Source organism: Colletotrichum godetiae (genome assembly GCF_030913485.1).
Source record: "Colletotrichum godetiae strain CBS 193.32 chromosome Unknown BDP55scaffold_18, whole genome shotgun sequence".
NCBI lineage: Eukaryota > Fungi > Ascomycota > Sordariomycetes > Glomerellales > Glomerellaceae > Colletotrichum > Colletotrichum godetiae.
Genome location: NW_026851266.1, coordinates 635,459 through 648,427, shown reverse-complemented (window position 1 = coordinate 648,427; position 12,969 = coordinate 635,459). Strand labels below are relative to the sequence as shown.

Sequence of the window (12,969 nt, the reverse complement as noted above, 5' to 3'; positions counted from 1 at the left end):
TCGATGCATTTGAGAAACTCGTAATCTAGGGCCGGAGTCAACAACCGACATGGTTCTTATCATGGCCACAGGGGACCGATCTCAAAATCAAACACAAATGATAAACCTCTAACGTGACAGGACCTGATGATTATTGCGGAATAATCTGCAAAGTCTATCATTTATCTTTACATTATTTGGTATGAGGACTATCCATTGGGAAGACCTCAGAGACATGTTTTTTGACTGGGTTTGCACTTCCTTAGTAGGCAAGCCTACTCAATTACCTAAAGTATTCGCAAATCTTTGACCAACGCCTAGATACTAAGAAACAACTCCATTTCCAAGGGTTCAGTGGCTCACCATCAGGCTCAACCACTGATTTATGCTCCATCAGTCTCCTGTCTATCGCTCCCATCTCTATCAGTCACCTGTCTATCACTCCTCGGCTCAATCATTCCTCTGCGACACTCACGGATTAGGCCAGGTCAACAGAGGTTCCCCTTCATCTTTCATCAAATACTTTTGGAGGTGATCCAAACGCAGCAGCTGCTTAATATCACGAAGAACAAGCTCATCAGTCATGATTCTCGGATGATCGTATCTCAGACCCTCCTTACACCATCCACAGTAAAATTCCTCAGCGTCAATCGGGAAAGTGGACTCTTTAAGGATTGGAACTATGCGTTCCCATGTTCGCGGCTCTGCGTGCACCGTTGCCAAGTACTCCATGAACTGGAAGCGTTGCCCAAAGGTAAATGATATCTTGCACCGTTTACGCAATCAGTAAATGCTGGGGTACACATCCACAAGATAGCTTGTGTCATGCCGTCAATCGTTCGTGCGCTCTTCACTCCATTGCAGACGGAAAATGGCGGCCACAGTTCGGATAGGTGCATGGGAGTTGTAGATGATCTTCTTGCCTTCGGTGCACTGTTTCAATGTGCGCAAGCAACAGCTCTGGAGTGTTGTGTCGCTCACCGCAACATCCGTAACAGCACCTGTTGGGGTCGCTGCTCGCTCCTCTGCACTGCTCTGATCTGTGCATCGATGGCAATTTATGCAAGAGTGCCCGTTTATGAGATGATTTCCGTTTGTGGGTCGATGTCCATTCGAAATACATTCCATTGATTCCATGTCCGTTCGTATACGCGGTTCCGTTCGTGGATATGATGCTTTTGTAATAACATCGTCAGCACATGTATGATAAACATAGAGAGTAGATTAGAAAGAGACGCAAAGTGATAGCTACCTTGAGATAGACTACCAAGATTTGTGTTTGAAGTTGAATGAAATCAACGGAAGACTCACACGTCAAATGCAAGGTCTGTAGAATGTCTGGATCCGATGTTGTGATGTGTTTTGTTCTCAATTCGAAGCGGGATACCCTTACCCATCGTATACTAATAATCTGATACCTTTGAATAGATCAAGATCCCGTGCTATCGGCAATGTTTACTCCTCCATTCTCGTGAAGTGTTCCCTTTGCATTATGGGTGGTCAGGTATTCAGCATGCCTGAGTGACAATAGATGAGTCAAGTCAATCTTCCTCATTAAACCAACCAAAAGCATCTGTATCATCTGGTAAGCTTCAAAAGAAAAAGCGCGCTTTCGTCTTGGTGTTGACCGCATCAGAAAGGTTCAATGTGTATCGTGCATGAGATTAGTACATCTTAGAGAGAAGGCCAGATCAGTCAGCCCTTTGAATTCCCTAAAAGAAGAGTTTGATCGCCATATAGAGCATCTCTGTCAATCTGAGTACATCTGGGGAGTCAAGATTCAAAACTTCCGTGTTGACTCGCTGCACGGTAGCGTTTGTCACGCTGCGGCGGTAGACATTGTTTTGTGAATTATCATCTTCGGTAGATGACCACGAACACCGCCATTGAAACAACTTCTCAGTGGTTCTTCATGGATGCTAAGATCCATTCATGGTCATTCAGTTGACCTTTGGGCAGGTATGAATGCGTTTAGTGCCATATTGCCGCATTGCACAATCAATGGACATTCTTCACTACCAAGTTTCATGATGCCCGTCAAGGCCCATCGTTGTGCTATTTGAAGTGAAATGATAAAGGTGTTCTGTGGCGAATCTTAATATTGGGCGGCGTTTGCTAACTCCTCATGAAGTCACTCGCTGGGATACTGAACAGTTGGTTGAGGTGACAAAGAGCCCTCTGCAATTGTGAGGCCATATTGGCAATGCGGCAAGTCTTGGTATTATGCCATGAAGAGTGGCCATTGGCAATTGCCAGGGACTTCATTGGCCAAGCTTGAAATCGAGATTCTTTCCGTCGGCCGGCAAGGATCGCTGTTTCTTCAACGAAGGATGCGGTGATCGAAGTCGAGCCGGGGATTGCCACAAACTTCGAGTCTTCTTTGTCAACATGGACTTATAGTGCGGCGGAACAATGGTGTTTACCTTGTCATGGCGGTGAACGCGTGCGTTTTGTTACTTTGAATAGAAAAGCCGATTGCTGCCTTTCTGAGACTAACTGCCCAAACTCGAATTTAACGGCACGAGTCACGGAAATGATGCCAAATGCAATGAGACATGAGGGAAATACTACACATTAATTACTGACCTCATTTCTGTCTTGACTTTCTCTCCTCAAGCAAGGATATCTGACCTGCAACTAATTCACAAAAACAAAAAACATGTCTTATCCTTCTCGTTCAGCGGCCCATCGTGGGGCAGGACTGCTGATCTCTGCGTTCTAATTAATTCACGCTCACACTCCCGGAATAGGCCAATGCCACTCGATGGCACCATCTTCCAACACATGCTTTTGGATGTGATCCAAGCGTAGTGGCTGGTCTATTGTGCGGACCTCAAGGCCTCTTTTTATATCTGGAGAGTCGTATTTGAGACCCTTGCCACAATATCCGCACCAGAATCCAGAATGTTTAAAACAAAACTTCTCGAGGATGTGGCCTGGTAACTGACCCGGCGTGTGTGATCGGTGGTCATGCCGTGAACTCAAGTGTGTCACGAAATTGTCGCGTTGCTCACTGGTAAAGGATGTGTTGCACGGCTTTGCATCAATGACCGATGCCTCCGAGCACACCCAGTAGATCTCGGGCCGTCTAGGATTGTGTGATGCTTCACACACTCTCCACTGGATTGCATCCGGCCAAGCTTCCCCGCAGATGGTACACCGGAAATTGCCAGAAAAATGTGCACTTTCTTCACTTTCTTCGTGCTCCTCCCGGAGCTCCTCAGTCTCGAATTGTAAGCCACAGTATCCATAGTAGCACGTAAGATGCGCTGCTTCGTGATCAACCCGATCCGCCACACTTTCGAATCCTCGGTCGCAATGTGTGCACGTGAGATGCGTTTGTTCGTGCGCATGTCGGTCCTCGTCATCATCGAAATGGGCGTTGCAATCTTTATGATAACACACAAGCTCGAGTACAAACCCCATATCAGGGCTCTGGAGCATAGGGGAGCTGTCACTATCTGAGGAAGACATGGTGCCTATGTTACAACACTGTTAGCATGTGCCGAACTCGTACACGATCTTGGTGAGCTAACCAGAATAATAGCTACCTGAAGGTTGATTCATGGTTCGATTTGTGGTTGATAGTGGAAAGTTAACGCTGTGAATTGTACCTTAGGTTGGCTACAAGGTTCGTAGAATTTCCTGAGTGATGGATGCTATCCTTACTTTGAGCCCGGGTGATACGACTCTTGAAATACTCGTATTGCGAAAGATAGCACCCAAATGAATCGCTACATGGAGTCGGATCTTGGACTCCCGGTCTTCTTGATTGCTACATCCTAGTATCTGTGCATGGTTTTGGCGGTGAGACCGGGGGCCATTCATTATGTCAAGTCTCATTGAGTTATATGCATGAAAATGATGTTCATGTTTGAGAGAAAGACTTCGATTCAATCTGATGATAATGGATCTGTTTGATACTGACCGCCACCAGAAACGTGGTGCACCGTGAGATGCATCACAGACAAGGATCGACTGTCAAGGACTATTGAGCAAGGGTCAAGCTAGACGACTCTTTGCGTTATCTGAGAGAAGTGGCCGATGACTAGCTGAATCTCCACGGTATCAAAGGTAAACTATCTAGGTAATGATAGTCCTGTTTGCCTATTTTGACTTCTTCCGCGGATGTGATGACGTTTTACAACGCTCCGGCGGTAAACACGCCTCTGTCACTTGAGCCAGGTAACCCCGAGGACCGCCTTCGAGACTACCTAGTACGTTTGAGAACCCAATTCGAATGCTCTGGGTCATTTCTGGCGAATAAAATGAGCTTCCAATAGGTGTCAATGTGTTTACTCTTGTGTTGCATGGCGAGCCTTCTAGTCTCAAATCAAATCTTCGTGATTGTTGTTCTCACGTATTTACGCTAAGGTAAACTTTGTACAAGAAAGATGATCACGATGATTTGTTTTTCAAGTACTTTATTGTAGATAAGAGATACTGAACTAGCAGCTAGATTATCGTATATACCCTTGGCTGCTTCAACTCAGTGCTAGTAGCCAATTTTCTGGCATAACCGCCCATTTCAACGTCACCAGCCTCCTCGCCTCATCTAGGCCCTCCCTGACTAGGCTGTGGCCAAATAAGTCCCACGGGCGTCACATGCGTTTGATGATGATCCAAACGCCGCGAATTCCAATGCCCATGGACCTCGGGGTAATTTGAAAATTCGGGATCGTCGATTTTGCGAACCTTGCTACAACCTAGGCAAAAGAATCCGCGTCCATTCGGCTTACACTCAGAATTTTCGACAATCGTTGAGACTTGGTCTTGGGGTACGTTGTGTGTCGTTGATAAATGTCTCTCGAACAGACCAAGTTCTTGACACTTGAAGCCTGTTTTGCACGGACTTTCATCAGGGCCTTCCATACACACCCAGTGAAAGCCGTCCGCAACACGGTCCGCATGGTGTGATACTTCACACATTCTCCACTGCTTTGCAGACCTCCAACGCCAAGAGCACCAGGTACATTGAAACCGCCAGTTGAGCCTCTCGTGGTGCATATTTTCATGATTTTCCGCAAGTCCCTTAGTTTCGAATTCTTCGTTGCAAATCCACCAGTACGAGCACTTCATATGCCTATTTTCATGCTCCACCCGAAAAGGGTCATTTTCGAAATGTGTGGCAGGGTCTTTGTCCTCGTAATATGCGCAATCTAGAAAACGACAAGGAAACAGGTAACTATCCGAGAATCCTTCCATGTTCGTGTCTGTCTCGTCTGGGGTCGAATCTCCGCTTGAGTGGGAACCTCCATTGGTAAGCCCGTTGGTGAGCCCGTTGGTGAGCCCGTTGGTGAGCCCGCCTGTAGACATAACGTCCTTGATGCAACAGTATCAGTATGTGTAACGACCTCCGGATTCCTGAGCATGTGTAACTACAGAGTATATATTTACCTCAAGATAGATGGACGGATTGAACTGTGATATAGGAGAGCAGGGAAGGCAGGTTTTGAAGCTACCTTAAACGGGCGGTCCGTAGATTGTCTGGTTCTGTTGCTGATGTGTTAAAGACATCTTCACTTCCAAAATGGATAATGTCACCTTTAAAATACTTCAAATTTGACCGGTTTGGTTAAATAAGTTTCTTTCAAAGAGATCTAAATCACATGGTAGTTTTCAGTTTTCTTTCATCATAGATCGTCACCTCGGGCGGCTAAGATGAAGCTGTTTAGAGAACTGTTATCCGTAATTTCTTTGACTTCTGCCTAGTCTTACGTATAGCGAGCATAGTGATAGAAGTCACCACATGACGATGAAAAAAACGTCCTTCTCACTTTTAACAGATGGTTCAAGTTACCGCCAGCTTGACCATCAGCCTCTTGAATCATTGGCGAGATTTTATCTTGATTGCCCCCGAATCTCAGTTTTCCCTTCATCTGGCCAATGTTCATCAGGCGCCGGTTTATGACGAGCAGTCATCTGATTCAAGACTCAAAGGTTTGATAATATCATAAGTCCGAAGTGAAAGGATAGATGTGTTTGCGTCGAAAGGTGGTATGGGAAATTGTTTGCCTAATAACACTATCGGAGCGGTTTGGTAAAATCGTGAACAACCGATAGAATCAAGGCACCTACCTAGTAGACAAAGAGCCTGATGACATCGCGAAGTTTGCCAACCGCTTTCCCGCTGACTGTCTCTCTGTCCACTGCGGTAAATGCGTAGGTGACCGACCGACCAAGAAGAACCGGGCCATCAGTGATGGTCAAGATGACAGGGGTTTCATTGGCAAATCCGGCATGAGGTCCACCATCCATCACGGCAACCCCTGCCTCACCCCCGTCCTCACATTCAACCCTCACGCCAGGCTACTCCCATCATGAACAGTAGCCCTCCTCATATCCCTCCTGTACCGATGCGCAAACTCTCCGCCCATGGCGCGATGCATCGTACACGTATTATCCCAAACAACCAAATCTCCAACATCCTCCCACTCCACCGTGACGCGGTACTTTTCCTGCGTGGCGTGTTCAAAAAGCCTCTCGAACAGAGCCTTTGAGTCCGGCACGGCGAGGTTCTCGATGTGGTGGATGTGTGCTGCGAGATAGAGGTTCATCCGCCCGGAGGGCTCGTGATTTTGGACGAGTTTGTGTCGTCCCATGGGATTATCTGTGGGCTCGATGTCTGCAAAGTGCTCCGGGGCGGCAAGTTTTTTGGAATGCAGGATAGACTGACACGCAATGTAATCTTTCTCGACCAATTCCACCTTCATTTCCTCAAGACTATCTCATGCTGCCCTAGTATCGCAAAACTCCGTACTACCGCCCGTACCTTTTGGGGGCAACTCATGAGCCAGAAGCAGAGAATGTTCCGCCCGTCTAGGGTTGAAGCTGGAATCAACGTGAAAGAGGGCATTGTCTAATCCAGCCTGGGTGCTTGGGGACTTGCGGTCGACGACCGATGCGTCTGCTTTGATGTTTCCTATGTCAAAGAGCTCGTCGTATTGGAGGCGGGTGGCTCAACCTGCTTTGTTGTAGGGGTTGACGTCGTCTAGGTCGCCGAGGTGACGGGCTAGGGCGATGTGGATTTCGTCTGTTAGGTTGGTTTTGCGTATGACGAGGAAGCCGTACTGGTGTAGTTGGATTTTGTTAGGGTTTATTGAGTGGGAGGTAAGGGGAGGGGGGAGATTACTTCCTTGACGAGGTCTTCGATTAGACGGGCGTTTTGGTTGAGTGAAGTTGGGTGAAGTGGGAAATTGTGTACTTCGATTCCAAAGCCGGGACGGAGCCCCTTGGTGCGAAGTCCGGTGGTATTCATCCTGGTAATTTTGGTGGTGATCAAGCTCGTGGGTTTGATGTTGAAGCAATGGAGTTTTATGGACAAGATGAGTCACGACTGGAACTTATGCGTATTGAAGAACAGATTAGATCAGGACAACTCAGACGTCACGTACTGACGAGATGGCGTGTCCGATCAAGTCGTATCTTGGCTGAAGCCGTCCCTTTCCGAGGAAATGGACGGATCATTTGATCCGGCGGGGTATGCTTCGCAATGGTAAGACGAAGAACATATGCTCCCTCTAGTCACCCAAAGCCTCGGCGATAAGACGGGCTGTGAGTTGCATCAAAGGTTGCTTGAAACCTTTGCATCTGCCTTGCGCGGAGAAGCGGTTTCATATACATAATGCAGCCAAATACAACTATGTTGCAGTTTGGTAGACTGGTCGACTATCCCGCCGCCGTGATCCAGCACTAAAGTCCCGGATTGACAGGCAAAAGACTTGCAAACAAGTTGATCAACCCTTCCGAGGTATTTCGCGGCAGGCGCCAGGGCAGATTGGAGGCAAAAAGATCGGTTTCGTGGTGTCAGGTCATTGGGCAGGGAGAACACAACCAGTTGCCAACGTTGGGAACGTGCTCCTATTACTAACGCTGGATTATGATTCAAACAGTAGTGCAATTGGATCGCTGCGTGGGTATAGTATTATGATTCCTCCTCAACGACGTGGTGTGTCGTCTCCCGTGAGCCTCAAGTCGATGTATCAAGTATATCTAATCCGGATCAACCGCAGCAGACGGTAGCCTCGCTTGCAGCAGTAGTGGGTCCGTCGTAAATGGTCTCCCATTGGAACAGGAAGGCGCCAATGTAGGAACCGATGAAGATGCAGATGATGAGGTAACCGTTGTAGTACATGGCAAGACTAGAGAAAGTGTCAGTGCGATTCCCTTGGGCGAAGGCAAAGTCAATGAAACGTACAGCATGACAAAGTAGGCAACGGCAAATTGGCACATGTGGATGAGGGCGCGGACGGCCTGCTGCAGGACGTTGGGGCGGAAGGGCGGGACGACGTTTGCGGCTATAGCGGCAGCGGAGCCGGACGAGCCCTTGCCGTTGTCGTCGGCGCTAGCGGAGCTCGGGGAGACGGCACCGGCGTTGGCGTATTGCTGCTTGTGGGCCTTGATGAGGTATCTGTCATACTCCTTGGTGGCGCGGCGGAGAGCCTCGAGGACCATAACCAGGAGAATAACTCCAATACATGAGCCAGCAAACATGCCGTTGGAGGTGATCTTCCCTGCTGGGGTGTTAGTGGTTGGGTGTTGTCGGTACAGGGTGGGGGGTTCGTACACTGGCTGCTGATGAAGCAGCTGTCCTTGACGTTCCAGTTCCACAACATCTGTCAAACGGTTAGTAGGCGCCGTGGATATTAGGATGATGTTGACGATGACTAGAACGTACAGAAATCTTGCAGCCGGTGCTGCTTCCCATGCCAGACATGGCAGCCTTGGTGCTGGTGGTAGCGGCCATGCTCATGGTGCCAGTGGCAGCCATGGCAGTGGTGGTGGTGGCCATTGACATGCGATCCATCTTGGCGGTTTATTCGTAGATGCTTCTCCGTACCGAAGATGGTCTGTGTTGTAGCAAAGGTGCCTAGTACGGATGTCGTGATACTCGCAAACGACGATCGACCGAAGGAGCAGGGGCGGCCCGGAAGAAGTCAGAGTAGAGCGAAGCTGGAGAAGAAAAGACGGAATAGAGTTTGAGCAATGAGGATATGTCTCGACATTGTTATATAAGGGCAGAGCCAGCAGGGTATCCAATCGATCTTCTCTCTTCTTTGCCGCGAAGGGAAGAACGACCTTTGCCAAGAGACCCACTTTGAGCTAGATTTCCATGGGATGGAGGGAGTTACAAGGACTGGTTTGCGCTAGATTCCTTCCCGAGAGACAAACAAGGGTCCAAAAGTAAGATTCGGCGGGTTAGTGGGCAGAGGAAACACGATAGACATCCATGGTTGAGAAGTAGAAAAGTCGAGTCGCGAGTCGGTAGACGAAAATGGTTGGTTGGCGGTCCCGGTTGGACTGTGGCTGGGGAGGGGCATCGGTGTAAATGCAGCGACGAGGATGTGTCGATGATTATCTGATGAGGTTCCACTTGACGAGGTCCTGTACTTGAACTCTAAGGCACGTACCATTCTTTCTCTATCCATATATAATAATTACCTTACCGGGCAAGCCTGGTCTTTCCGGTGACATAAACATAGGGCCTCCCGTCCTTGCTTGTAGCGCCAAAGAAAGAAGTTGATTCTTCATGTTTAATGTTCGCGCTTTCCTTATGGCCTGTGTTACATAAGGTACAACGAGGTACGTACAGCAGAACCTGAACTGGCAAGGAAGCAGCCAAAGAAGGTCGATGTTGGAGTGGCCTGCCTTATCGTATGTTCAGGAAGGCGCATGTAAGAAAATCGCACGGGGAAACTGGGGGCAAAATTGCTCTCTTGCCTGCTCTCTTCCTGCTCTTTCCTGCTGCCAAGACAACGCTATCGCTTCCTGCCTCGAGCATCCTGAGAGTTTTTGAGCAAGTTTACGCCCAATTGCAACCTCGAAAGATCCCCGGGCTGCTTCCCACAAAACTTTCCCTGCACGACACCCGCGGGACTGCAAGTCTTGATTCTCGACTTTCGATTTTCCATGTTCAACGCACCCTGTATTTCCTATCACGACCTGTACTCTCGCAATCCCTCTCATGTATCGACCCATGTCTTACTCGAACGCAGTACTCGGCGCTTACTGTACAAACCTGTCCCTCTTTCTAGCCTCTTCGTACGGAGTACCTCCATCAAAGTTGCAACAGGCAGGTCACATTCGGCCACTTTGCCCCACATGCACCTCGAGGCTCAAAATACTTTGCCAATTCCGCCAAATAGAACAGTAACTTGACTCTAGAGATTTCTTGAGAGCCCCCGCGGTAACGCTATGAACGAGCTGCACCTTAGGCTCAGCCCTGTCCACCGTCGGGCTGATCATTGAAAACGAGAAGGTCATCATGCCTGTCCCGTCGTACATCCTGACATCGCCTCACGAGGCAACTATCACCCAGCTTCACAGGAATGACAGTGAAGATGAAGCCTATCTAGACGCCCTGTACGCCCGCCACTCACCGCGTTTCGCTTGCGCGACCATCAGCTCGTCGAACCTCGCTAGATACCACCATGGCTCTGTCAGATCTTGAACATTTGTGCTACGGCATCAGACTGCGATTCGGGATATGGCTGCTCACCTGCAAGTCGGCATTTACAGCGGCTACTTCCAGGCCCTCGGCCGATGCGATGCGATGCGATGCGATGCGGTGGACTTGGCCAAGGAAAATGGCCGACGCCCCTGGCCTGACATGCGCTATTCTGAGAACATTTGCGAAAGATTGTCGATTCTAGACTCCAGGTTTCCGACGCCGGTGCCTTCCCTTCATGTGTTGCCATGTCGTTTACGCCGATGGCTCAGGAAAGAAGCTGCAGTTTGCGATAATTCCAACCGATCCAACCAGGTAGACTCGGGAGTGCGCGATCTGAGGTTGCGAAGAGCCAAAAAGAGCCCCAGTTCGACCTCGCCGTCCATTGGGCTACAAGACGAGGCTTCCGCCGCCCCGGCGCCGTGCGTCTGCTTCTGCAATATCGGCCTGCCGTTGGGGTTGCGTCGCATTGCAGCTCGCCTCGCCTCTCTAAATTGCTCGCTACAACCCGTTCGCTGCCTGTTGGCCGCCTCATCACCAACCACATCGTGTTGGCTTGTTGGCCTGCCTGCTGCTTTCACTGCCTGTCTCCATCTGAACTTCCACGAGAAGAATATCGGTCAAGAGATCAGAGGCTTTAGAGCTGCGACCGGAGGGCCAAGGCCGGAGAGATAAAGCCAACAGGGAAGCCTGCTGCAACTTCAGTTTTAGCGCCAGGTTCCTAATCTCCGCCATGCTCTTGCTTGGCTCTTCCGCCTTCTCAGACTGTGGCTACCATGCCTCGATTCCCACCGCCGATCTCACGGCTTGCTACCAACGAATGACGCTGTCGCCGAACACCTCCCCGCTCAACTTTATCCGCGGCACACTTGGACCTGGGCCCTAGCATCAATGTGGGCGACGGATTTCAGCGGGCATCCAGTAATTTAACCATTGGACCTAGCTGTTTTCTGCCCACCATGAGCATTATCTTACAAGTACGCGAGTACTTCCTACAGATACACATGCCCCAAACACCTTGAAACGCCAATCCGTCGTCCCAGCAAACCACAGAAGTTTCGTCTTCACTGCAAAAACCGTCAATCATAGCTCAGCCTTGGTTTTATCCTCCGTCTTGGACTCCAGCGCGTACAGTTCCCTCGGCTGCCCTGCCGCATCGCAGCTGGCAAACTTCCACCACCCCCAGTGCCAAGCACCCGCGATATTGATCAAACCCCACTTGATCGGCGCCGGCATGGGCGGCCAGTTCGCCCACAATCCGTCTTCCGTCGTCCGATCCAGGTTCAGCAGGAAGAACGGCACCACATCCGCCGTGCCCGCCTTAGTGACGGTGCTCTTGCCCCACGTCTTGAACGTCAGGCTCGCGTTGGCCGCCTCCGGTGTTCCCTCCTTGGGCGCGTTCGGGTGCTCCGCCATGCCGGCAATGGTGGTGATCTCGCTGTGGAAGTGGTTCTCGAAGGGTTCTTGGAAGCTATTCATGATCTCGAGCAGCTTGGCGCCGGAGAAGTCGGACGGCGAGGATAGGGAGGTAAGGTATTTGTTGAACTCGGCAAGGCCACCGAGGAAAGATTCTGTCCGTCTTGTGTCAGTTGGTCGTCTCGAATCGGTGTGATGGATATCAGGTACGTACCGTGTTCCTTATGCGTCTCGGCAAAGACATTCTTGTCCTCGAGGAGATCCTCGACCTTTGTGAAGAGCGACTCTTCCTCGTCGTCATGGTGCGACTTGACGAATTTGAACCAGGTCTGGGAGTAGCCTATAAAGTCTGCCTTGTCTGCTTCCTGGATATAGGGGGCCTGTTGGTAAATGGAGTTATAACCTCGCAGGATCGAGTTGTGCAGCAGGGCCATATGCGTTGAGCCCAGCGTGAAGAGGTCGGTCTGTTGGAATGTCAGTTGGACCTACTTCCAATTGGGCCCGGTCCCCATTGAACCCGACAGGCTCGTCGCCTGGATCCAAGCTACGAACGAACCTTCTTGGTCGCATACTGCGGCGTGGTGATGAGCTTCATGGGCCCGTCAGCCCAGGGCTTGGTGGTTTGCGGTGTGGTGGTCATCATGAATGGCGCTCTGGAAGCTAGCAAGCTGACGAGGATGCTTGGGATCACAAGCAAGAGATATCCGGCCATTTTGAGAAGAGGTCGGTGGAGCCTAGCGAGAGCGAATGGCGCAACTGATATACAATCAGGGTGGAAGGTGGAAAGTGGTACGATTCACTGACGTGCGTTGCCGCCTGTTGAGGGAATCGAGGGTCGAGGTTGCGTGACCGGGAGGACAGCGGCAGCACAGGGCAGCTTTGTATTGGACGTCACCTCGGGGCCGAGAGAAGGGAAGCTTGTCCAACGTTTCCTAGAAAGTCTGGAGCTTCCAGGTCTTTGGAGCTTGCGGTGAAGCAGGAGAGAGAGGTTGGCTGATTAAAAGGCATCTCGCCATTGGCCCGTGCTAGGGGAGCGCTGGGGGACCTGGGGTGATGTGCAGGGAGCTCTGGCGCGGTTTCACCTGGGGAGCTTCCGCTAATGCCGCTGTGGGATCATGGCGGTGGCT

The 12,969-nt window shown here is 50.2% G+C and overlaps 5 protein-coding genes across 5 annotated transcripts; all 5 read right to left on the bottom strand.

Moving 5' to 3' along the window:
* Positions 1-2,712: 2,712 nt before the first annotated feature.
* BDP55DRAFT_631493 (uncharacterized protein) lies at positions 2,713-3,453 on the bottom strand (the record flags this gene model as incomplete). The annotated part of the gene is made up of 1 exon (XM_060572288.1): positions 2,713-3,453. The coding sequence occupies one exon, from the start codon at positions 3,451-3,453 to the stop codon at positions 2,713-2,715; it is 741 nt and encodes a 246-aa protein (XP_060430333.1).
* Positions 3,454-4,503: 1,050 nt separating this feature from the next.
* BDP55DRAFT_715030 (uncharacterized protein) lies at positions 4,504-5,295 on the bottom strand (the record flags this gene model as incomplete). The annotated part of the gene is made up of 1 exon (XM_060578286.1): positions 4,504-5,295. The coding sequence occupies one exon, from the start codon at positions 5,293-5,295 to the stop codon at positions 4,531-4,533; it is 765 nt and encodes a 254-aa protein (XP_060430332.1). The 3' UTR covers positions 4,504-4,530.
* Positions 5,296-6,278: 983 nt separating this feature from the next.
* On the bottom strand, positions 6,279-7,237 carry BDP55DRAFT_693534 (uncharacterized protein; the record flags this gene model as incomplete). The annotated part of the gene is made up of 4 exons (XM_060577233.1): positions 6,279-6,706; positions 6,740-6,901; positions 6,944-7,049; positions 7,112-7,237. The coding sequence occupies 4 exons, from the start codon at positions 7,235-7,237 to the stop codon at positions 6,279-6,281; spliced, it is 822 nt and encodes a 273-aa protein (XP_060430331.1).
* A 744-nt stretch (positions 7,238-7,981) lies between these two features.
* Positions 7,982-8,749, bottom strand: BDP55DRAFT_550907 (ctr copper transporter; the record flags this gene model as incomplete). Its single annotated transcript, XM_060569067.1, has 4 exons — positions 7,982-8,120; positions 8,177-8,492; positions 8,546-8,594; positions 8,657-8,749. 4 exons carry the CDS (start codon positions 8,747-8,749, stop codon positions 7,982-7,984), a joined length of 597 nt encoding a protein of 198 aa, XP_060430330.1.
* Positions 8,750-11,509: 2,760 nt separating this feature from the next.
* Positions 11,510-12,554, bottom strand: BDP55DRAFT_551351 (uncharacterized protein; the record flags this gene model as incomplete). Its single annotated transcript, XM_060569105.1, has 3 exons — positions 11,510-11,997; positions 12,057-12,306; positions 12,399-12,554. The coding sequence occupies 3 exons, from the start codon at positions 12,552-12,554 to the stop codon at positions 11,510-11,512; spliced, it is 894 nt and encodes a 297-aa protein (XP_060430329.1).
* Positions 12,555-12,969: the final 415 nt, after the last annotated feature.